Source organism: Chamaea fasciata, unplaced genomic scaffold, assembly GCF_029207755.1.
Source record: "Chamaea fasciata isolate MVZ Bird 193981 ecotype frontalis unplaced genomic scaffold, bChaFas1.0.hap1 SCAF_6, whole genome shotgun sequence".
NCBI classification, from domain to species: domain Eukaryota; kingdom Metazoa; phylum Chordata; class Aves; order Passeriformes; family Sylviidae; genus Chamaea; species Chamaea fasciata.
In genome coordinates this window covers 25,466,697-25,491,560 of record NW_027094091.1, presented here as the reverse complement: position 1 = coordinate 25,491,560, position 24,864 = coordinate 25,466,697, and the positions used below count along the sequence as shown (strand labels likewise).

The 24,864-nt window shown below is 36.7% G+C and overlaps 1 protein-coding gene across 1 annotated transcript in view; it reads left to right on the top strand.

Annotated features, from left to right (window-relative positions):
- Positions 1–24,864, top strand: part of CORIN (corin, serine peptidase) — a 124,305-nt gene that overhangs the window by 79,403 nt on the left and 20,038 nt on the right. The window contains 7 exon segments of the mRNA XM_066185701.1: positions 1,925–2,023; positions 6,479–6,710; positions 10,747–10,892; positions 11,648–11,755; positions 15,980–16,093; positions 18,503–18,613; positions 19,313–19,442. Of these exon segments, the coding sequence (XP_066041798.1) occupies positions 1,925–2,023; positions 6,479–6,710; positions 10,747–10,892; positions 11,648–11,755; positions 15,980–16,093; positions 18,503–18,613; positions 19,313–19,442 (940 nt within the window).

Sequence of the window (24,864 nt, the reverse complement as noted above, 5' to 3'; positions counted from 1 at the left end):
AATACAAACATTTTCCTACAAACAGTTTTTATTATTAATTCTTCAAGGTGCAAAAGTTCTATCCAGTATTTTGCAGTATTGCGTAAAGTGAAATTCTTTCTTTAGGCAATCATATCCCATCCACCCTAATTTGCATGGGAATATGTTGGCAGAATTTAGATTTCATTTATCTTTAGTTCCTTGCAAAATCCATGTAAGAGCAAGGCAGAATTCTGGTTTGTAACTTACTATTGTATTTCTTACATATTTTGTTGTTTCCAGCAACTGCAAAAAAAAAAAAAGTAGTAGGATATTCACATTACAAAGTATTACAAAGACTTTTCTGCCCTACAAATCAAATAAAAAAAATTGGATATGTCTGTCAGAGTCAGTGAAGTTAGGACTTGTGCAGTCTGGAATATTGGTTTTGTTACAAACACAGAAAATCTGTGAAATCAGCCCAGAAATTTGAGGTCAGGGTATGGTGACTTCCTCTTGCCTATAAAAGGATACAGGGATCTTGTGTCCTCGTACAATTATATACATTCAGAGATTACAAATGACTGTTGCTTCATCTCTATCTGGATGAGGAAAGTGGTCTCCTTCACTACATACCTTAAGGAAATTTAAGGTATGGCATCTATCTGTAAGTAGTGCTCCCATTCATTTTGTGACAATAGAAATAGAAATGTAATATAGATGTACTTGCTACTATGAGTACTAAGAATTTCTGTGATCTCTTCAAAAGACAGATGTGTTTGTAGAAATTCAGCATTATTTGTGCTAGGATTGAAAGAATCTACACTGTAGCACAGGGATTTTTAAAGGATAGGAAGGAGTTGGAGCCAACTTTAAAAATTATTTTAATGTAAATATTTGGGATAGCTTTAGAAGTCAAAAGGCTTTCCTGCCTTTCAAGTTCCATTTTGCATTCAGATGCAGCTGTAAAATAAGATGGTCGATTGCTGTAGCAAAGAAATTACCTCTATTGCTTCAATATATAACATGTATGAAGGAAAGTAAATCCATATAATTATGATAGAAATGACTAAATCATCAGTTCCTTTAGATAAGATTGTTGTCAAGGTTATTGAAACTAGACCTTTCTTCAACACCTTCTGTATGTCCAATGGAGGGATGAATGATTAATGTTCATGGCCAGTAGTGCAATACAAACACAAAGCAATCAGGGCAATAAGCTCTTTTAAACAGGATAAGATGATAAACATCATCTGTTTAGTTTCTCCTTACAGAATAGTAACGTAAATGACCGATTTTGCACATGGAAGAGAGAATTTAATGGTTTGGAAAGGAGCTGTCACAACTGTGAGAGAGAGAAGTCCAGGGATTTGTCAGATAAAGTAACTACCCAAGTAGTTCAGAAACTTTTGATGAAGTGCTGATTTTATTTATTCTGAAGTCCATCATTGGGACCATCCTAGCATTTTTGGATTTCTTTCTGTTGTTTTTTGTTTTTTAAGCTGTCAAAGGAGGACAATTACGCTTCATCTCTGACCTTTCTTCAGGATCTCTTTTATTGTCAACCAAAACAATCACAAAATGAGAAGCAGATCAACTGAATGGCATTGAAGAAAAATTCCCAAACAGTGTTCTCTTTCAGCTAGGACCTATTGTTCTTTTTGAAATGTGATTTGCATGACTTTCCATATTCTGCATGGTAAATGTCTTTCAGAGATCCATGCCTCTCATTCAGAAACTGGGATATAATTTTTTATATTGATCAGAGGGGTAAGAAAAAAGAGACCTGAACGGTGTTGCACACTCTTCTTCCTTACTGCACTTGAAGTGCTGTTGGGTACTTACTGAAATATGTAAAGGAAATACTTGATTTTTATGTAATCACTGTACTTTCTTATGACACTCCAGTCATTTTTATTAGTCTGGTAGATACCGTACTTGAAAAGTACATTTCTATTTCCTTCAGATCAAACTCTCTGTCAGGAGGGAGACCAGAGGTGCTCTTCCTGCCCTGATCCCTGTGGAGCTTCTCCCTGTGAGTTGAGAAACACCCAGGCAAACTGCAGTAAGTAGGTCACATGCTTCATACTGTTACTCTTTTAGGGTGTTTTAGATTAAAGTGAAGATGCAGGGTAGAACACAGTAAGTAATACTTTAATTTTCTGGCTAATGTACATGTGTAATGATTAATCTTTCAAAGGGCAATGTTGAAACAAATATGTCATCAAAGCTCTTGATATTGATGTAGTAGGATTTATAACATATGACATTGAGGTATTTTAATTTCCTCTTCTGTGAATTTTTTTATTTTCTGAATGGGTATTTACCATTGCACTTTCTCTCGGCATTTAATGATGTTCAGTGTCTATGGAAAGTAAACAGCATAGCGTTAAGTGTAAAGCAGAAGATACTGACGTATTTTCAAAATATAAAAAAACCCCACGTTATTGTATTTAGTAGTCTGGAGAACTTTTAGACCTTTATGAAGGAATAATTTTGATATTCAAACTGGAAAAACTAATTATACTGCTGACCAATAATATTGTTGAGGGTCAGGGTCTCCAGCTCTGTGTATCCTTGTGTCTGTGTGCTGTTCTACACCACTCCATGCAATGTTCATGTACGAACACTGCACTTGCTTCTGAATAGCTGTTTTCTCAATTGTGCAACACAGCAATGTGAACAGGTAATCGAGAGAAATATTTGTGTTTTGAAAGTGGGACAGAACTGTATTAAAAATTACTTTTATTAATTAAAAATTAATAAAAGCTTTGTGTTGTATTGATACAACTACATCAGTTCAGGTCACCTTGATGGATGGACAGACTTGGCTTCACTTACAGGTTATTTTTACTTAATTCATGTGTAATTGCTTTGTGCTGCAGTTATCTCTGCAGGGTATGCTTCGATACTATATCATAGCTTGTGTGGATAATGTAATTCCATTTAGAATAGAATGAACATGGGAAGGTCAACTAGCCCAAACTCCATATTCTCTCTAGACTTGTGACTATCGCCTTCAAGTGTTTGAGACAGACACCATTCATGCTGGGGCCGTTAGATGCTGCCACAGTAATGCTATAAGATATTTTATAAAGCATAAATGGTTTACATGTGCTTCTATCAATGCTTTGCCTAGGTTTTTGTAAAGGAATAATCTTGTGTACCATGTTTAGCATTAGAAGGAAGCTAGGTAACACCTTTGGTCAACAAGCCCAAACTCCTGATCAAATCAGTGCCAATTAAGTTATGTTGCCCATGATCTTGTGCAGCTGAGCAACTCAGTCCTTAAGGACAGAGATTCCACAATCTTTCTGAGAGATCTGTTTTACTGTTAGAACACTTCCATTCTAAAAACCTATTTTCCATATAAATAATTGTAATTCTCTCGTGTCTTTTGCTTCCCATTCTATCCCTGCATACTTCAAAGGGTCTGGTTCCACCTGATTTACACCTTCCCAGTAACTGCTAAGAGCAATAGGATCTACCATTAAAGACGATCCTTAAGGCTTCTTCCAACCCAAACCACTCTAATTCTGTGACTTTTGACATGTAATTTTTGGATTGTAAAGCAATGTTCCCATGCCATTTTATGATAAACTGGAGAGCTTTTTACTGCAGATGTTTCCTCAACATATTATGGGCAACTGTCTGTAGTTCTTAGCAGGAATAACATGTAGTCTGAACTAGTCTTCTGGATCATCACACTTTGTCCTTTTCTAGTCCAGTGAATATTTAATTGTTTATACACAATGGAACAGCAAGACAGTTTGGGAAAGATTTTTCTTGTATAACATCTGGAAGTACTATTGTCTTTTTTTCATATTATTTTTGTTCTTCATATTTTGACCAGAGTTATTTTGCCTTTGGTAAGACATGAGAATTCTCATGGAAAATTTTGGTTTTGACAAAGCAGTGCTTCTTGGCCCAGATTACTCTCTGGTTGAAAAATTCCAAAGCGTAGGCCACATCTGCCAATATTCAATATAATGGACATTTTCCAAATGTGTTAATATCAGATCAGTTTAGGCTAGTATTATAATTTGTTTACAAAATACTTAGTATAACAGAATGGATATCTGAAGGAAGAGTGTAAATAAGACAGGGCTCAGTGACAGGATCAAAGGCAATTGGCACAAAGTGAAACACAGGAGCATAATGAAGCTCTGACAATAAGCACTTCTTTTACTGCAAGTGTGACTGGACACAGATTGTCCAGAGTGGTTGTAGGGACTCCAATGGATAGAGGAATTAATAATAAACACAGAAAGATATTAAATCCAGTCATAGTCTGTGTGGTAATGCCTTGGTTTGAGGGGGTTTTTTTGGTTGGCTTGGCTTTTTTTTTTTTTTTTTTAATTTTTGTTTGTTATTTTTGTTTGTTTGTTTTTACTTTTTTTTTTTTTTTAATTCAGGATAAAAGATCCAATGAATTTTATTCCTTATTCCCCCTTCTTTAGGTTGTACTCACATGTATTATAAATAGGTAGTAGCAGGACCTGTTATGCTGTAGGACAGACTCAGAAGGGAAGACTAACATTTGTGTTATTTAAAATGATTCAGATGTTTCCCCCTGGAGCATATGTTCTGTTTATTACTCTCTGGTTTGTTGGGAATTGCGTGTGAGAGTCAATGTTACTATTTTCAAACCTACAGTGACACTTCTGCACATAATGTAGTAGAAGTTTTCTAAACACAGTGTGAAAATTATGATCATATGGAAAACAGAAAGAGTTATCCTCCAGCAGCATTTCAGTGGACTAGATTTTCTTCCAGAATTCACTTAAACCCCTATAAATATGAGGCAGAAAAAAAAGAATAGTATATGTGCATTTCAACCCTTTAATCTTGAATAATGTCATGTTAATACAAACACATAAAATATTGCATGTACTTTTGTGTTAATTGTGAAATATTGATGAACGTGTAAAGTTTTGTATACATCAAAGAAAAATGCTGGCCAAAATCAAAAGATGAGCCCAAACTGATTTGGGCATATCAGGCAAAAGAGTGGAAGGACAAGGGATGGTTCATCATGAAGGAAAGGAAATGCCAGTAATGTGAGGAGAATTGTTAAAGTCATCGAACCTCATATATCCCAAAGATGTGACTAAGTGGTTTGAGACAACAGAAACAATTCAGTGTTGGTAGTGTGCCAGGATTTAGTGGCGAGACAAAGCTGGATGTAAAATGAGCTTTGTGATCATCAGATTAGGGGTAAATAGTAAAAAAAAGTTATAACAGCAAATACCAGACCAAGAAAGAGTGTCAAGTTCTGCTGATCAGCTGAATAACTGACTGTTGGATCTTCTTCCAACTTCTCTCAAAGACACAGCTATGAGATGACACAGTTGTCATGCTGTACTAGCAACTGATGCTAGCAACTGGCTAGCAGAGAATATTAATCATATTAAGGTATATTTGCTCCCAGAATAGGAAAATATATGCATTTTTAAACTTTCGACTGGTTTACTTTTTTGTGGAAAACTTTCTCAATATATTCAGGGTAAATAAGTTTAAATAATTTTGCTATTATCTCATTGCTAAAAATAGCTGAATTTCAGTCTGAACTGAAGTGAAATTCTGTCTGTAGTTTTCTGTTATGATTGAAAATGGAAAAATCAATATTTCTGAATACCAATATGAGAAGAAATACAAAAGCGATAGAGTTTTTAAAAATCCAAAATACTTGGCTAAATTTATTTTGATAAACTCCCAAAAGTTGGAAGGTTTTTGCACGTAACTGTAATATACATAATCATATGGACTTGTAGCTGTTGCATCTGTTCTGTCTTTGCTTATCATTCTCACTTGTTATTAGTTATGTCTTACCCAAATTAAATTATTAGCATGTAGACTGTCTCTTGCTCAATGCTTGAGCAATACATAACCTAATTGTCCCCATTCTTCCTTCAGATCTTGGTAAGCAAGGAAAAAAAATTAAAAGCAAATCCTGGCTTCTGTTTTCTATACAGAGATATTGTGCAGTCTCTGTAAGTAGAGAATTTTTACAGCCTGACTGTCTAAAGCCTTGAGAAGGCTGATCAGTCCTCAGAGCTGACCTCCTTTGAGCAGGGCATTGGAGTAGAGATCTCCCGAGATCCTTTCCAACCCAAAGTATCCGATGCTTTCTGTCTTCTTAATGTTGGCAATTGCCCTGTCAGTGTGAGGTGTGTCATGGTAGCATAGTAGGTACTCCAGTGGGAAGAGTGTTGCTGTACAGTACATGCTCTGCTGTTTAAGGATTGTTTTTTGTACCACCTTAAAGTTTAGATGTCGCTCAGAAAGTTAATGAATATTAATAAGGAAATAAAAGTATCTTAATGGGCAGAATTCAAACCCATCTTTACTGGTGTGAATAGGCTTAAAAGGGATCTCTAGTTCTGGAACTTGTAGTTTCTCAAGCCTGAGAGGATATCCCCCGACTGAGTAATTTGTTGAATAAGTATGGAATTATTTCTTCTGTATTTAATTTAATCTCACACCATTTGTGGTTCTGTTTGTTTTCTCTCTGTGAAAGGTCAGTGTGAACCAATTACTCTGGAACTTTGTATGAACTTGCCTTACAACTATACCTATTACCCAAACTACCTGGGCCACAGGACACAGAAGGAAGCTTCTATCAGCTGGGAGTCGTCCCTTTTCCCAGCTTTGGTTCAGACCAACTGCTACAAGTACCTGATGTTTTTTGCCTGTACAATCTTAGTACCAAAATGTGACCCCCACACAAATCAGCAGATCCCACCTTGCAGGTACTGTACTCAACTGTATTTCATTTAATTCTTGACTGTCTGTCCTTGTAGTTTTTCCCAATTTTATGCTTTCATTGAAAATGCCAAAAATTTTGCTTTGGAATTTCATAGGAAAAGGCTACTGCTGACCAGCATGCCCAGGTCCCTCTTTGTAGGGCTGCCCTCCAATTTGTGCTGGGTACTGCTCCATCCTCAGTGCAGGATCAGGCATTTTTTTCTTGTTAAATTTCATGTCCTTGATGATTGCCCAAATGCAAAGGCCTCCCATCCATTGGGAGTCAACACCATCTCTCGGTTTTGTATAATTAGCAAACTTGCTAATGATGCACTAAACTGCTGCATCCAGACCATAAATGCACTGAACAGGATGGGCCCTGCAACTGAACCCAGAGGAGCAGCACAGGTGACCAGTAGTCACCAGCCAGATGTAGCCGTATTTGCCAGGACCCTTCAGCCAATTTTTCAGCCAGTGCACTGTGAACCCGCTCACTCCACTGGGGAGAAAAGTGACAAGAAGGGTGCAGTGAGCTTTGTATGAAGTATTTTCCATTTCTGTGTGTTTGATTAGAATTGTGCCACTGTAATGGGTGTTTAAACATGGAATCAATTAATTTATTTTGGAACATTAGCATTTTGTAATAGTTCCTTGCATTAGTACGTTACTTGATGCAAAGCCCTATCCAAATGCTAAATAAAACTGAGATTTTAATGAATGTTTACCTTTCTAAATCAGGACTGCCACATCATTCTGAATTGCAGGCTAACTTAGGTTTTCTGCTTATCAGAGTAACTGTTCCACCATCCTCATTGAGTAACATCATTGTGCTTTTTAAAGTTACACCTGTATTTGTTCAGCAGAGGCTGTTCTGTAGATCTCATGGCTTTATTAGAAGCAGTTGTTGCAGCTTAGGAGATCTAATAAACTTGACCAACAGACAGAGCTTTTTGACTTACTGGCTGCTAGAGCCCTCTCATTCTGTATTTCTGCCTCTTTTTTGGGGCCTACCTTGACAAGAATGATCAATTAACGTCTTCTGTTTGAAAGAAAAGTGCATCAAAAACTGCAGTACCCATCCTAAAATTTCTTACCATGTGAGACTGTTGGTAAATAGATAACATTTCTTTTTCTAGTGATGTGCTTCTTAGTGCAAGGTAAGAATGAACCACAAGGAAGTTTATGAATATACTGTTAAATTCTCACGTAGGAACCTAATGGGAAAGAGAATCTTGCATACAGGATAGCTTCAAAGTTACAGAGGAGTTTGTGTAAGCTCTGTGTCGGACTTGCAAGTTTGAAAATCATGGGGTTTTTTTTGTTGTTTTTTTTTTATTATTTAAAGAAAACAGTATAATAAATAAAAATTGGATTAACTTATTCTAGCATAGAAGGACGTAAGTTAAATTATAGACTCTTTACCACCATACCTAGCTAACAGATTTTAGGAGGTGCCATGATACAGTTGAATAGTCTTCAAATTTAAAGTATTAAACAGATGAAGGGGAATTTTATAGAAAGCACAGAACAATTTAATTTGATAGGAACCTCTGGAAGTCATCTGGTCCAACCTCCTGCTTAAAACAGGGTAACATCAAATTTAGACCAAATTAAATATACAACATAAAACTTTAAATCGTAAGATTCAAAGCTCTAATTTTGTGATAGTTTTTTAGGTTTCACTCTTACATTAGGTCACAGATAATCAGGTTTTTTTATCAGGAAGGGACGTCTTTGAAGGTCCCACTAGATCTGTAGTAGTTTCTTAACAATAACATTTTAGCAAGAATTTCAGATTTATAATATAAAAACCTACAAATGTTTTAGAAATGAAAACAAAAATAATCTCATCCCAATAAAAATTAAATAAATTTGGTATTTCAATATAAATGTAAATCTACTTTACAATTTGAAGCTCTAAGAAAATGTTACATTGTCAACACTGAAATCATATTCTGAGAATCTGCTGCCGACTTTCAAAATACCTGCCCTCTTGTTTGAATATATCAGTCATTAGTTGGGCTTAACAGGACATATTTATTGTTTTACCTGTCTTTCCTGTAAATATGAAACTGAACTCAGCTAATGCAGTTTTTCAATGTTACTTTTTTTTAAGTCTAAGTGTACTTTACAACCATGAATTGCACATTAATGTTATCATTCTGGTTCTTTTATAATATATACTTATCAGAGACGTATTAGATTTTTAACTACAGGCACATAGATCTGTTTTCTCATTCTAGGCGGTATAACTAAATTATTTTAATTCTACTCCCCCTGTATAAAACAGCTGTCCCTGCTTTGCAAGGCTTTTTGTTGTCTTTATGTTAGTTTGGCTGTCATGCTTTGTTTTTTAGCTGTAACAGTCTTCATAAAGTTTTGTTCAAAGTAAAGAACACAGATAAGAGATTTTTTGGAAAGAACTGAACTTACTGTTATTTGTAACGTTCATTGATATATCAAGTATGTTTTCAATTTTTGAACATTATTCTTCATGTCTGATAAGGCATTGATAACACTAGTCCAGGTCTACTTTAAATGGATTCTAATTCTTTCACCACAGACAGACAACTAAGGGGCTTATAGTACCTTGGAAAAGGTCAGTTTTGACCAAAGGATCTGAGTGTTCAGAGAACACAGGACAGAAGCGGCTTACATGTCTCTGCTATATTGTCGTTTTTGTTGTGGGTTTTGGTTTTTGTCATTGGCAAATATAAATTCTGGCATTCAGAAATCTGAGGTTATAAAAGTGGTATCAGTCAACCTTTTTGACATTGAGGAAAATCTAAAAGGAGAGAGAGAGTCTGTAATATGGTTGACTGACAATGCATTCTGTCTGGTTGTTCAACTCAGTGGTGAATTGCTTGGTGTGGAAAAACTTCAGTTCTTCATCTAATTCCTCAAAACAAAATTAAATTTGGGTGGATTAATACTGTATTATTTTCTCAAAAGAGCATAAAGTATAATAAATTAATCTTGTATGGATACGTTTTGTTGGTTTTAGTCACAGCATTTTCTAAAGCTGATTGCAAGAAAATAAAGACGTTCCAGTCAGCAAAAGGTCAAAGGAAAATGAGTGGAAAAAAATGCCTTCCATTAAATGAGTGTCTCTAGAAGAAAGATGTGTAAATATGAATCAAATTACAAAAAGGCAAATTAAAAGGGACATGAAAGAAAAAGAAACCCAAATGGTGGGATCATTTGGTTGAATATTTTTCAGCCTACAGCTAGGATCCCAGACAAATGTAGTGATTAAATGTTTCAAACATTAGGGGATTTTTCTCTAAATGTTCTCTTCGTAATTTTGAAACATTTGACAGTGGTTGTTTTGAGAGACATGATGGATGATTTTCAATCTCAGTGGATTGAACAAATTTTGCAGTGAGTCCCATCTTTTACATGGTTAAAAAAATGCTGCAGAAGGACTATATTCATGCCTTTCCCTGATTTGACCAACCAAACTTGTCTAAAACCAGATGGAGATGCAGAAGGTATTCTGTTGCTGTAACTGACAACAGCCTCAAGAGCTGGTCTGAGCTTTGCTTTTCCTAAAGTTTTAATTTTATTGAATTCCCTGGGGGATTCTTCACTCTTTAGTTTTCAGGCTTAAATATTTCGTCCTTCTGAAACCACGTGGTTTCTGATGTAGCACAATCAGAAGAGGTGACATCTCTAGTACTAGCACAAAATGTGGTGGTTTTGTTTTTTTGTTTTGTTTTGGTTTTTTTTTCCCTGAAGGAGAGCAGTTAGTGCTTCTTAAAAAAACTTCTCTGCTATCTCTTACAGAGAAGAGTATGTCTATAAGCAGTTATCTTTGGTTATTAACCTATTTATGACATAACTGCAGAACAGTAACTAAATGTTTCAACGACAGCGTTCTTTGATACACGTATTTTTCCATATTAAAACATCTGTTCAACAGATGTTTTTTCTTGACATTTGTCTTTAACTTTGGCTAGGTTTATTAACTTCAAGTATCTGTGAATTTCTGAGGCATTCATTCATTCAGTTACTTGGTGCAATTCTGCTTTGTCTCCTCAGGACATTATGTGTACAATCTAAGGAACGCTGTGAGGCTGTGCTTGGGATTGTAGGTCTGCAGTGGCCAGAAGATACAGACTGCACTCAGTTTCCAGATGAGAACTCAGACAACCAAACTTGTCTAACACCAGATGAAGATGTAGAAGGTATCTCCTATACATATTATAGCAAATAAAAGATTTAAATGGGTTCGCAAAGTCACTGATGTTTGTTCTTTTCATACCTCCTCTTTAAATGATGATATTTAAACTGTGGAAATTATTCCAAACTGAGTTCCCTACTCAGCCATGCCAGTCCCTCGGGTTCTTACTGGATTTCCCAGGGAATTGCTAGTGCTCAGTGAAAGAGTTCCTTAAAGATTTGCCAACTCTGTTCCACTCCTTTGCCCCAAAATAGTACTGTAAGATGAGGAAGAAGCAGTGAAAGGGTTAATTCGTGGAAAGCTATACCTGGTTGAAATAGGCACATAATTGCCAATCTCTCCCTCTCTGTCTTTTCTTTTTTTCTTCTTTTTTAAATTTTTTTTTATTTTTCTTTCCCCAGGGAATTTCTTATAACAGTGCGTAACACCAATTATTTCAGTGCATAACCATCCTCGATGGTGAGAAGAGTAGCTAGAAAATTCATACCCACAGTCTAAACATGGTATGCCAGTGGTCTGGCAAGGCAATGACATTTGATAGAGGGCAGCATGTGAGGGAGAGCTCTGGAAAACATTGTTCCACCACCTTCCTGGTGCAATCATGAAGAATCTCGCCTGATACATAGTTCCAGTCTCACAAGCCTTCTACCCCTGTTGTTTACCCTTCCGAAACAGCCCCGATGATAAATAAGTGCCCATGTCCTGATGAAGCTTTTATCTTACGGAGTCCTGTTTCTCCCTGTTGGTTGTCATTGCCAGAATGCTCACCCAGTCACTTCAAGTGCCGTTCTGGGAGGTGTGTCCTGGCCTCCAGGAGATGTGACGGTCAAGCTGACTGTGAGGATGACAGTGACGAGGACAGCTGTGGTAAATAAACTCAATGAGTTGGAATGGAGGGTAGCTGTGCCATCAGAAAATGAGCTTTATCTTTTATTCAGTTACTTGAATGGTAGCATGAGAGTTCAGAGAATAAGCCCCCTTTTTTTGTATGTTTAAAAATATTGGAATTTTTTTAAAGACAGTATCAGTAAAAATACTATAGCAAGAATCTTTCTTAATCAACATGAATACAGTTTGTGATAACTGATCATTTAGATTCTGATAACCGTACTCTGGGATGTTTGAGTATTCATTAAAGAATCAAGCTAAAAAAATTCTGCAGATCTAGTTCCTTTTCATATTGCTGAAGGCTTTACTGAGCTAAAATGTAACTCCCTGGCAGATTAAATCTTGAATCTGTAAATGCAGATTTAAATTTCTCCATGATAATGTGCTCATTAGGACGTATAGACAAAAGATGTCATTATGATATATTGTGTTGCTGAAGTGTATTCTGCATGGGGTTTTTTTTCAGATTGGTTAACCTCAAGTTACAAGTACAAGCATAAACCCTCAAAGTTTATTCTCCAATATGTTTTTGAGTTTGCTTTTAGTATAGATGCTTTTGACTTTTAACTTAAGGGGATGTATTGAGCCTGAAATAATCAAGAAGTCTCTTGGTCACTACATATGCTGGCAGGACAATTTCAGAAAGTCAAGGGAGTTCTAAATATTTCTTAATTAACTAAGCTGTAGCCTTCAGGGAGATCTGCATGCATACCTAGAGGCAAAGAGAATAATTATACACTACTAAGGATTTAGAGAAGAGGTGTGCTTATGAGCAAAGGATTGGAAAACATTCCAACAGAGTAGGGTTAAGGTGCACAACCTTTTGTGGGCTTTTTTTTTGTATCTGAGAATGGGTTAAGAGGGAAGCAAAGTTTATGTGAACAACAAAACTGTGGCAATAAGAGAATTTCTACTCCTCTGAGAGTATTTTATTTTACAAAATAAAATCCAACACCAGAAAGCTGAAGCTAGGCTAAAATTCAATCTTGGCACACCTATAAAATGCTTCTCTTTAAAAAGCAGATTGTTTTAATGTTTACAGTAGCCAAGGGTTTATTTATCCCCAATGTGTGATATATTCTCAGTCTCTGGGAGTTTCCAGACCATGCTTGTATTTTCTCTCCTCTTTCTTTCTTTCCCGTCCCCCATTCCTGTAAAAAAGAAAGAAAGGAAAGAAAAGGATATGTTCTCTGAAATATGATTTCACATTAGGTCATTCTTTTGTTTGGATTATAAAGGAAAGTCAGAGCTGATGATCACGGTGGCTCTTTCAGAGTTTGACGTCTCTTTTACCTTGAATCAATTGTCTAAATTGTCCTCCCTGCCAAATGTTTTTGTTGCCACCAATTTTGAACTCCTTAGAGTTATGTTATTTGTCTTTTAGGATAATTTTATTCTCCTAGACATCAACATATGAAATATTGTTCTAATATGTAACATTCATTTCTCAAGTGGATCTCTCAAGTCTAGACAGAATGTCACAAGCAATCAGCAGAATTCTTATCAGTTTCTATAAATACAGAAGACTGTATCAGCTAGGAAATTACCACTGTCAGAGTGACATTACATTGACCAGGGCTAATACTGTTACTGAAGAACAAAAAGTCCTTGTAAAGCTCCAGAAGCAACTGTGTCTGACTTATTCATATTCCATGTGTGCAGGAAAAAAACAAAACTTGATGATCTCTCCATGTATAAATGGATAGCTCAGATTTTATTAGCTTTATCCTTTTGAATTGGTTTTCTAGCATTAAAAATCACTGAATGCTTCTTTTGAAACCCTTGTATTTGAAGTGCTTTAAATGATAGACATGGAACAGCTTTACAGTGCAGGGAGAGGGAGGCCGGAAAAGACCAGCTTTCTTATGCTTAGACTACTCTGGCCAAAAACTGTAAGTTAGAGCAGTCCAAAGGGACTGAGGTATACTCTCCCCACACAGAGTAGAGCTGTATTCAGCATACATGGTCTCCTGTTAGCAATCCCTGACATACTTTCACATGGTCTTTGTGAGGGGACATCTCAGCCATGCAATTGCAGTGAAATCATCAGTGCCATTTACACTGGGATGTGGGGAGAAAATTTGACTGAGATTACTGGAAGTGAGACTTCCAAGTGCAATAAACCATAGGGAAGGTAATTTCCAAAATATTATTATGAAAGATGTCACGAGAGTTTGTGGTATTTGTTGGTTGTAATTGAATGCATTAAATTGCTGGCTGCTGAACAATGCCTCTGGCAGGGAACAGAAGAGGGTCCTACACCTACTAAAGAAATTGAGGACATAACATTCATAACCAATACTGAATTCACTATTTTCTGCAATCTGGGTTTGGACCTGTAGTATTTTAGGTGAGAGAAAAATGTGGTGGTCTTCATGTTAATGATTTAATGATAATTGCGTGGGAAATATAACAATTGGTAACTTCCTTCATATTATGAAGAAGAATGAAGATGAGATCATATATGAAACCATATCTCTTGTCAAAATGTATTTTTGAGATGGGAGTAATGTATATATAGACAAGTTTTCCTACCTCTATTTTGACTTCCATTTCATTGAATTAAAAACGCATGTCACAAAAACAATTAGAGATGAAATATAAATACCACAAATGGTAGATGATCTCTACCAACAAAACAGTGTATTTGAACACTGGATTCAGTAAGTAGTGAATTTTTCATACGGAATTGTCTGTATTTGTCTTTGTGATTAGTTTTGGAGAGTCCTGGTACATTTCACAGTGTAACACTGTAATGTGCGATGAAGAGGAAACGCAAATATGTATTTAATGAATTGTAAACACTGATGAAAATTTTCAAGGTTTATAAATTATGAGGGGGGGTTAAGTTTTCTTTATTTTATATTCATATCAAGATCCTAACATGGCATTCCTTGTTCTATATAACATAGAGGTTTTGTTTGATTTCAATTAGTTTTTCATTAATAGTTATCACAAATATTGTAAAGAAGGAAACCTGGAAAGTGCTGATACCCAAGAAAGTTATTTGATCATGAGGAATTTGTTTCAAAGGTTAAGGCTATTTATTTCTCTCAGTTTTAACATTTATTTACATGTTTTTTCAAATCTAAATAAAATCAAGCACTCCACACATTCAGGTACAGTTAAAACCTGAATAGAATTTTCTAGTAATCCAGTAGGGATTCTCTGGTTCGTATTTTGAAAGTATGTACTTCTGAATTAAAACTTCTTTGAAAATACATATGTGCTTAGTAACTTACTGCTGATACACTTTCACAGTTCCAGGTCCAGGCAAAGAGAGATGCTGCTTTAAATACTGTTTTTAAATACTGTTTTTTAAATTTATACCTGAACTTTTGCATACATTTGCATGTATGAACATCAGGGCTATCAACTGAATTTGCCCTTAGATTAAAATGAAAGGTTTCATCTATAAAACAGGCCAAACAAGGTAATCAAATAATCTGGTTTAGTCAGGACAACACATCATTTTTATGGCTTCCTATAAAACCAGAGTTTCAGACATGAAGGACATTAGTATGTCCAAGTATTTAAACTGGTATCACAATAAAATACTTCATTAGTTGATGGGAATAAAAAGTGGAATAAAACAAGAGAAAACTGTTTTCTAAAACATAGCTTGGGCTATGCTTAATTTTCTCTGGCTGACCAACAGGAATTTTACTGTCAAAGCACTTTGATATAGTTTTGTATTACTTCTCTTTCTACCTTTCATTGTGATTCTGTGTTAGATTCTGCATCATCACAGCTGAAAAAAAGTATGTATTTCTACAGTGTTTCATGGAGATTCCATGCTTTATAGGATTTGCTTTTGAAAGACCAAGGAATTTCTACAGACTTCAGGATTAGAAAAGTTCTTACTATTACTAGTAAATGTATTTCAAGAACAGTGGTGTATGGGTTTTGAGCTAATTGAGCTAATGCCTAAATCATTATAGTTATGTATAATATATAATCATAAGACAATTATTATTTTAAAAGCACTGAAGTATTATGAAGTTTTACAATATTTAGATCCATTTATCAAGTGTGCACTGTGCCAATCTTATTTCCATTTCTTCATTAGTAACTATTGTTGATACCTTCTGAAATTTATATTGCAAGTGAAAATATTTGGTGTATTTCAGGACCTCTAGGGAAGAAAACAGTTGACTCAATATTGCATGCAGGTGTTTCAGAACTGTGCTTCTCTGTCTCCAGGTTGTAGAGAAAGAGGTCTTTGGGAGTGTCCTTTGAAGAAGCTGTGCATCAAACACACTATGATCTGTGATGGTTTCCCAGACTGCCCTGACATGATGGATGAAAAGAATTGCTGTAAGGACTCATGCAGTTTGTTACTCCCTTAAAAGGCTGATCACATATCTGGGATGGTGGGGTGCAAAATAAAATCAAAGTAAAACTGCTTTATGCTTTCTATAGGCAGAAAGACTTAGTGATTCCCTCAGTTTCCTTTTCAGTTTGTCTATGGCACCAATTTCTCTCTTTCCTCATCTTGCGTCCTCTGTTGTTCACATCCTTGGATCTTTGCTGTCTGTTTGGTCACTCTTGTCCTCATTTTCTTTTTTTTCTTTTTCTCGTTCTCCTTCCTTTTTCTTGTATCTTTGCACCTTGATTCCTTGTAGATTTTTTGACTTCTTTTCCCGAGTTTCCTCAGCTACATTTCATACAGGCATAGCTCATAGCTGCTCACTGCTCATTTTTTCCTTGATTTTACTTCTGATCTGTTTTTTGGTAAATGTCGTATGTCTCGCTTCCTTATTTAGTTTCTTTCCTGATTGACATTTCTTAGCTTCTGCCTCCCTACTTGGCTCCACAGATTGTTTCTACAATCCAAACTGTGGTAATAATGAAGATACAAACCTCATTACAGTACACTGGAGGCATGGGCACACTGTCCATGTGCGCAGTGTTAAGTCTGTTCAAAATGCTGGCAGTGTGCAGCAGGCCCCCTGGTCCCCTGCAGGGGCTGCCCTCAGTTCTGTTTCCACTGTCTTCATCTGAGAATCGGATGGGAAGTGGTGGAACATCTGCAAACACCAGCTGCTTTGTAGGCTCCCATCCTGCATACTGAGCTGGGAGTGAGTGCCCTGAGATGTCAGCTCCACTTTCATTAATATATTAGTGGTACTCTGAATTCTCTTCTCTTGAGAAAACCTGGTCTGTGAGCATGTTCCGAAGACAAGGAAGTAGATAAGACGTTATCTGCTTGGGAGAAAGTCTGCACAAGAAAGGAGGGATCACTGGTTGGTAAAGTTGGTTGAAAACTGCAAATTTTCATTCTCTGAGAAAGTAAATTTCTTCATTTTTGCTGTGATGTTTGGACATAATTTTGCGATTTAAAAGAAGTTGCTCCTGAGTCTCTGGAGTTCTCTTGGTAGGAGCAGAATAGTGGGCACATTTTATGTGCTAAGTGAAACCTATGAATATGTTTGCCAAAATGAACAGCAGCCTGCATGTATCGTAGATCAAACTTGGTTTCTTTTTGGGAAGCTGAAACTCACAAAACATTTCTTAATCTGCTTTTCATTGTAAAGGTTATACCATTTAATTTCCAAGCTCTGTGCTGTAACCTAAAGAGTGGAGGTGGTATTAAAGTGGTTTCCTTGTGATCACACATTAAGATCATGACATAGAAAAGATTGCCAAAGAGCTAAGGTTCAGCTAGTTTATAATTACCAGAGTATATTTCCTCTCTTCTTTTGAGTTGGGGCTTGAATATTCTAAAATGACAGCAAAGTTTTCCCAGCGAAGGGTTTCCAGTTTTTGCATTATTTTACTCTCTGGAAGGTGGAGGTGAAGTGCTTTTTCTGGTTTTGCATGCTTTTTTTCCTGAGCAGAAGGATCAGGGGCAGACAGCGCTGCCTGCTCTATCTGTATGTATTTCACTGTGGGGTGCACTTTTTGTACTAATGTTGCAAATAAATGCTTGGATTGTATGGCAGTATAAATGCTGTACTTCAGCCAAACATGGGCACAACTGAATGCAGCTCCCTCCCATGTATTCAGTCCCTCTCTGCCCTTCCCCAGGTCTCAGAATTCCCTAATGATGGGGTTTATAGAAACTGGAAGTGTGTTAGTGAGGAAGGTACTGTACTTCTTCACACCTGCCTTTTGGAAGGGAGGTTGTTAGAGGAAAACTGGAAGTCATTTGCAAATGGAAGCTCTTATGGTTCCCATACTGAACAGACTCTGGAAATCCGTACGTAAGGATACCAGCTGTGAACTGGACCATGTCTGTCTGTCCAGCAGTTCTCTAACTCTAAAGTGGAGGTAAAAATAGATATATAAATTTCAAAAGCAAAGGCAAATTCAAAAATTAATGTATCAGTGCTGTGGATGAAATAGATATTCATTGTGGTAAAATAATTTTTTCACAAACCATGAAGAATTAAGCAAATTTGAATCATTTGGCTAAAAAGCATGGAACAGTATCTTCTCTTACAGTTTCTGAGGGCCTTAGACAGGTTTCATGTAACAGGACCACAAATGATACTAGGTAATCACAGATCTTCCATCTGTAGACACTCTTCCTTCCCTCTGAATTGCAATGCCCTCTGTCACTGTATGGCAGCAGTGGTATCCATGCTGAATTTTGTTGCAAACGTCTCACTTACTTTTTCTATAAATCTGATATGTACCTACTTTCACCCTCCTTTTTCGTCTCAATGTGAATTTCACTTTGATCATGTCTTCTCAGGAGGAAGCATGTTTTTGTCTTTGCAGCATTTTGTGAAGAGAATGAACTTGAATGTGCCAACCATGAATGTGTGCCACGTGAACTCTGGTGTGATGGGCAGCCGGACTGTAGTGACAGCTCAGATGAATGGGACTGTGGTAAGTTTCTGCTGTGTGGTGCCTCAAAGTGGTGTTTGGGTTACGGTAGTAATCCCTGGTGATTTAATTCAGAATACAGTGGTGGAGAGGTGCTCCCTCTATTAGCAAAGAGAAGACTGGGGTGACGTTGGGAAAGCATGAAAGGAAGTGGGCAAAAGAGAAAGCAAAAGCTCAGTGTGAAGTGTCACAGCGCAAAGATATAAGAAAAGTGATATAGCAAGAAAATGTGTAGATGATGGTGTAATCTGGAAAGTATTGTGGATAGAGGAGAGATTAAGAGGATGTTGAGATTTGGAAGGACTATTAGAGAATCCTTTTTTCCATGTGACAAAAGCAGTTCCTGAACTTTTATATACAGATTAAGAGAGAAGAAATGGTGATGGTCGTTCTATCTAGATTATCTAACTGGATTAAGGCTATCAGCAACCCATGTAAATCTGTGCTGGTGAATTAGAAGTTTTTGGGTTTATTTTTACCCTCTTGAAGCCTTTGCTGTTCAGTGTCTCATGCTGTTTGCTCTTAGCAAGGTTCTGATAACTACACTTGCCTTGGTTTTAAATTGCATAGCTATTCAGCATGTAGAGCTAGGAAAAGTGCCAGCAACTTGGGAGAATCTTGAATGTAGTTGTTTGTTTTTAGTTTTCCATCTATAAAACTATTTGAAATAATACTGAAGTTTTCTTCCTTTTTTCTTTCCAGTTACACTGTCTACAAACACGAATTCCTTGATGCTTCTGACTGTTCACAGGTCAGCTGCTGATAACCATGTTTGTGCTGATGAGTGGCAAGAAAACCTAAGCCAACTGGCCTGCAATCAGATGGGTTTAGGGTAAGGTCAGTAGTTTGTAGCTTTGATGAATTTCTTAGGACAACTGGAGTGCTGGAGTTAGATGTGAACTATCACTGATCACTGGAATGTTAGACCTAGTGTGGAAATGGTTCACAGAGAAAAGAGGTAACAAAATTTTGTGAACTATGTCAGGAACAGAATTTCACTAAAATCTAGGTACTTTCACCACTTTATAAACATTTCATGATTGCTATTAAAAAAGTGTTTTGAAAAGATAATGGTGTTTTGCCAGGTCTCAGTACTTGAATTTACAGTTATTGCTGAGGCTCAGAATTGTTTGGCAATGTAATACTCTGTTTCTTCCTAAAGCAATAAAGCAAACTTAGGAAATACAGGAAAAATCATCTTCATTTATTTGCATTCTACAATAAATGCTGTAAGTTAGACAAGGGGATGTATTTAACTTGGGCATCTCAGAACAGCAAACTGTTGAAGAGAGGGTTTATTTATGGAACTCAGAAAAAGAAATAGCCTCTAAGTGTCTTATTGCATGCAATAAATTGTGGAATAATTGATACAAAATATAACTTGGATAAAAAAAATGTTCAGCTGCTCTGATACTCACAACTGTGTCTTACTAGGAAGAGGCAAATCTGATGGTATATAAGGCCATCTTTTGCCAGTGTCTGATTGCCAAACTGAGTTAAGAAGTGTCTTTTCTGTTTGCTTTTCTCCACTGCACATACTGACATGTATGTTCTTTGTACCTTTGTCAAAGTACCCAAGAGGATAAAACCCTGGGTTAGGGAGTCAGCACTTTGTAGAGTCTTGCACTGCAGGGATACTTGACATCCATTCTAACAGATGCCCTGAGCTGAAGACCACCTGTAAATGGACTGCCTGCCATTCTAACACGCAATAATTTTATACTCCTCTATCTAGTTTAGTGTATCTAAAAAATACTTGTGTTATCTTTATGCTTTAGCTTTATATAGCATCCTAATAAAGCTTTATAGAATCATAGAATATACTGAGTTGGAAGGGACCCATCAGCATCACTGAGTCCAACTCTCGGCCCTACACAGGACACCCCAACAATCTCACCCTGTGCCTGAGAATATTGTCCAAATACTTCTTGAACTCAGACAGGCTTGATGCTGTGACCACTTCCCTGGGGAGCCTGGTCCAGTTCCCAGCCATCTCTGGGTGAAAAACCTTCCCTGTTTCCTAACCTGAACTTGCCCTGACACTTCATACCATTCCCTTGAGTCTTGTCACTGGTCACAAGATTGAAGAGATCAGTGTCTTCCCCTCTGCTAACCCTCCTGAGGTAACCAACTGACCTCAGACATTCCCCATACAGCTTCCCTTCCAGACCCTTCATTTTACAGTCTGTCTCTTTGGAACGTATAAACCTTGAATCTGAAGCAACATTGAAGTTTATTCTATTCTGCCCATTTCACAAAACGGAAGCAATTTTCCTGAACACTTGCCAATTCTAATTCCACAGATTATGTGGTTTTCCATTTTTTTCATAGCACAACTCATGGAACGTATTGTGTGATGCATGATGCAACATCACATAAAGCTGCCATTTCCAAGCATTGTCTGAAAGGCTTTGGACTAATTATGGCTGGTGCTCAAGTTGTGCCACATGTATTCTTAGCAGTTCTTATGTTTTCCTCTAGTACAAAAAATGTTAAATTTGTTTGTAATGCTAAGAGCTTAATAGGATTTTTCAAGTCTTAGGTTTCACAGTTTACAACCAGATGGGACTACTACTAAGCTGTTTGCCTCTTTATGTCAGGATATATATGTTTATTCAGAGACTTCTGACTGAGTCCCAAATTTCACTACAGTGAATTTAAATGCAGTCTCTGGCAATTAGTTTTTCTGTTCACACAGGTATAGAACAGAACAGCAGTCAGTCTCACATCTGTTGTGGTGTGTGCTAGAGGCTATGCTGCTGAGGATGGGCGTACTGTGGAGGTTCAGAACATCATGTTGGAAGAATGTATTTTGACATGATACTCAGTTGAAGAAACCCACTTTCGTAATACTTGGAAGTCCACATTCTTTGTTGATGAAATGGTGGTCAGAAAAGCATGGTCTGTTCAGCTCTGAAATTTGACAAAGGCAGTAGTGGAGTTGTTCTGTCATTCTGTGAAAATATAGTGGAATAATTTGTCTTTCTTAGCTGCGCTAGGATGATATAGCAAATATAATAAATTTCAAGAGCTTGTGCTCAGAGGAGTACAGGGGAATTTTACTTCACCTGCTTGTTCTGGTCTAGTATCAGTGTAAAATCACAGCTGTCTACCAAGTTACTTGTTTTTAAAAATCTACTGTTCTTTTTTCCCGTGACTGCTGCGCCTTTTCTTGGAGGCTGTGTCACTGGTGGTTCACTGAAACCAGTAGCTCTTTTTCATTCTTTCCTCTGCAGTAGCATCTGCTGTGCATGAATTTCTGAAAGGGCTGGGCAAGGCTGTTGTTGCTGCCAGGCCTTTTGTCTTTCTTGGTACTTTTCACTCAATGTCTTTGGTATAAAGATCTTGAATACTTGACAACTGAGCAGTCAAGCTGCTGGACAAAAAATCTCTTGTTTTTACATGATCTAATTTTTTTTTAAATTACTCTATAACTATTTATCCGAGAGGAATAATGGAAGCTCAGCTTAACGTTTTATTTGCTTAACATAACAAACAAAACCCAGAATCCTTCTGTCATACCTACATTAAAAATTTGAACTTCTGAATGAAACTTCATCTTCTCCAAGGATAAACATGACATTTAGTGAAACAAATTCCATGCCAAAGAGGAAGAACTTGGACTCATTAATTCAATCTAGATTTGTAGACCCATTCAACAGAATGTAAAATGCTCTTTCCTACCTTGAATCTATTCATGTTTTCCATGGCCACAGTGTTCTATTAATCTTGTAGGTGAGGCAGAATGATAGCAGCTTTTCACATTTCATTTAATTTTTTGAGAATTGCGACTCATTACTGAAATTTACTGAAAACAGAGCTTTGGTAGATGTGGAAAGCTGTTCTAGTAAACTGGAGCAATAATAAACCAATGCTAAATTATGTAGACTTTATTCAGTGTATTAGAGTTGTGCTGGATCAATATCTGACAGATTATGTCTCATCTTTTGTGTACATACGTAGTTTAAAATATTATTACTTGGATAAGACTTTTTTTGAAGACATTCTAACCCTATAATTCCTGACAAATTGTGACAATTCCTTAAAATATTCATTAAGTGTGTGGTCAGTCCCCTCACATAACACTTTCTAGTTCCATGATTGGATTTTTTTTTTTTAAGTAAAATGATAATTCTTACTCATAATTTTATTATCTCAAACAGCCTTGGAGCTGTCTGAATATGCTTCTGGGTAATTGGCCATGGGTGGCCATACCTGACCTCCAGAGGTCCCTTCCAAGCTCAGCCATTCTGTGATTGACTAAAAGAAAGATACATGAATACTACTAGAGAAGGAAATGTTCTTATTCTAATGATTGGTCACAAATCCTTTTTCAAACTGTTTTATTCCCTAACTTGTACATTATAAACCCACTGCCCCCTTTTCTCTTTCTTTTTTAATCCAGGGGCTTCTAGATTCAAATTTACTCCATTTAACACTTAACAGACATTAAATCTCTCTGCATTGAAAATTTATTCTGAAATCTGCAAGTTGAAGTGTTTTGGGGTTTTTTTGACATATATTGAAACTAAACTAGTGTAGATTTAGACTAGACATAAGGAATAAATTTTTCCCAAAGAGGATGGTGATACACTGGAAGAGGTTACCCAGAGAAATGGAAGACACCCCATTCCTGGAAATATTCAAGGTTAGATTAGGTTGGATGGGACTCTGAGCAACCTGTTCCATAATTTAATGATGTGACTGACGACCTTGAGGAGGGCAAGGACTGCAAGAAGCACAGCATCTTTTATCAGACAAGCTTTCAGGCAAATAGGTCTTCCTTCTGTTTTGCTCTTTCCTCTATGTAATTCAGGAAAGTCTTATTTGACCTCCACACCCTCTCCTCAACTCTTATCAAGCATCCTAATGAAAGACATCCTCTGCATATAAACCTTGTATCAATAAACAGATATCATTAAACAGGCGTCCTTTCAAAGGTAATCGTAGCTCATGAAATGATGTCAACGTTAGCTTTAGATATAAAAAGTAAGCTCTCAAAAATTTAAAAATGCTTATGAGACTATGGCTCTCAAGTTCTGTTAGAGATAAAAAAGAAGAAATTAGTAATAAAAGAATAAATTTGTTACATGTCTTGAAAAAAACCAGCATAAATTACGCTATGGGAAGATTTATAAGTGATTAATAATTCTGTAAAGGATGATGTTGAACAAAGGAACAAGTGAATTTTGTTCAAATTCAGTTTCATTACAGGGGAAAAAAAGGTTTAAAAATCAAGTTATTTGTTTCAAATTTTTGAAATTAACTAAAATTTTGTTTCAAAGCATTTTTCTCTGAAATATAGCCTTCTTATTTTTAAAATGAAAAGCTAATTGACTTTAAATGAGGGACTTCACATTTAATTTGAAGTTGAATTAATATTTCCAGCTAACAAAATCTAGATTTTATTTTAAGCTTTAACTTTAAATGCTCCCAATTGGTCTTCTTTTAAGTTTAGCTACAAAATGATACTTTATGAAACCTATAATTTACAGACTCAGAGAACAGTGTTGAGGTTTAATGCCAGCCAGCAGCTCAGCCCTGCACAGCCTCTTGCTGACTCCTCCTGCTGGGCAGGGGAAGACAATTCAGAAGAGTAGAAATAAGGCTCATGGGTTGGGATAAAGAGTTTAGCAGGTAAAGCAAAAGCCAAGCATAGCAGAACTAGGAATTCATTCACCACTTCCCACGGGCGGGCAGCTGTTAAGCCATCCTCCAGGAAAACAGGGTGCTTCACCTGTGATGGTGACTTGGGAAGACAAACATCTCCCCCCAGCTTCCTTCTCCTTTCTCCCACTTTGCATACTGAACATGGAGCCGTGTGATGTGGAATATCCCTTTGGAGACGTGGGCTCAGCTGTCCTGGCTGTGGCCCCTTCGGAGCCCTTGTGCACCTCCAGCCCCATCACTGCTTCAGTGGGGTGAGAAGCAGGAAAGGCTTTGACTCTGGGTAAGCCCTGCTCACCAAGAATGAAATCAGCCTCTGTTATCAACACTGTTTTCAGCACAGATCTGAAACATAACCCCATACTTGCTGAGAAGAAAATTAACTCTATCCCAGCATGCAAAGCAAGCATAAAGCAAGCGATTTTTTTTTTTCAGTGTAGTTAACTCATTCTTCATAGGTTTGACTAGTTTTTCAGCTAGGAGATAGGACTGAGAGATTTTGAAACCTGAAAATATCACAGTGATTACCAACTTTCTACCAAAAACTTTAAAGAGTAATTTAATCATAGGTGTTTATTTTTTCTGTC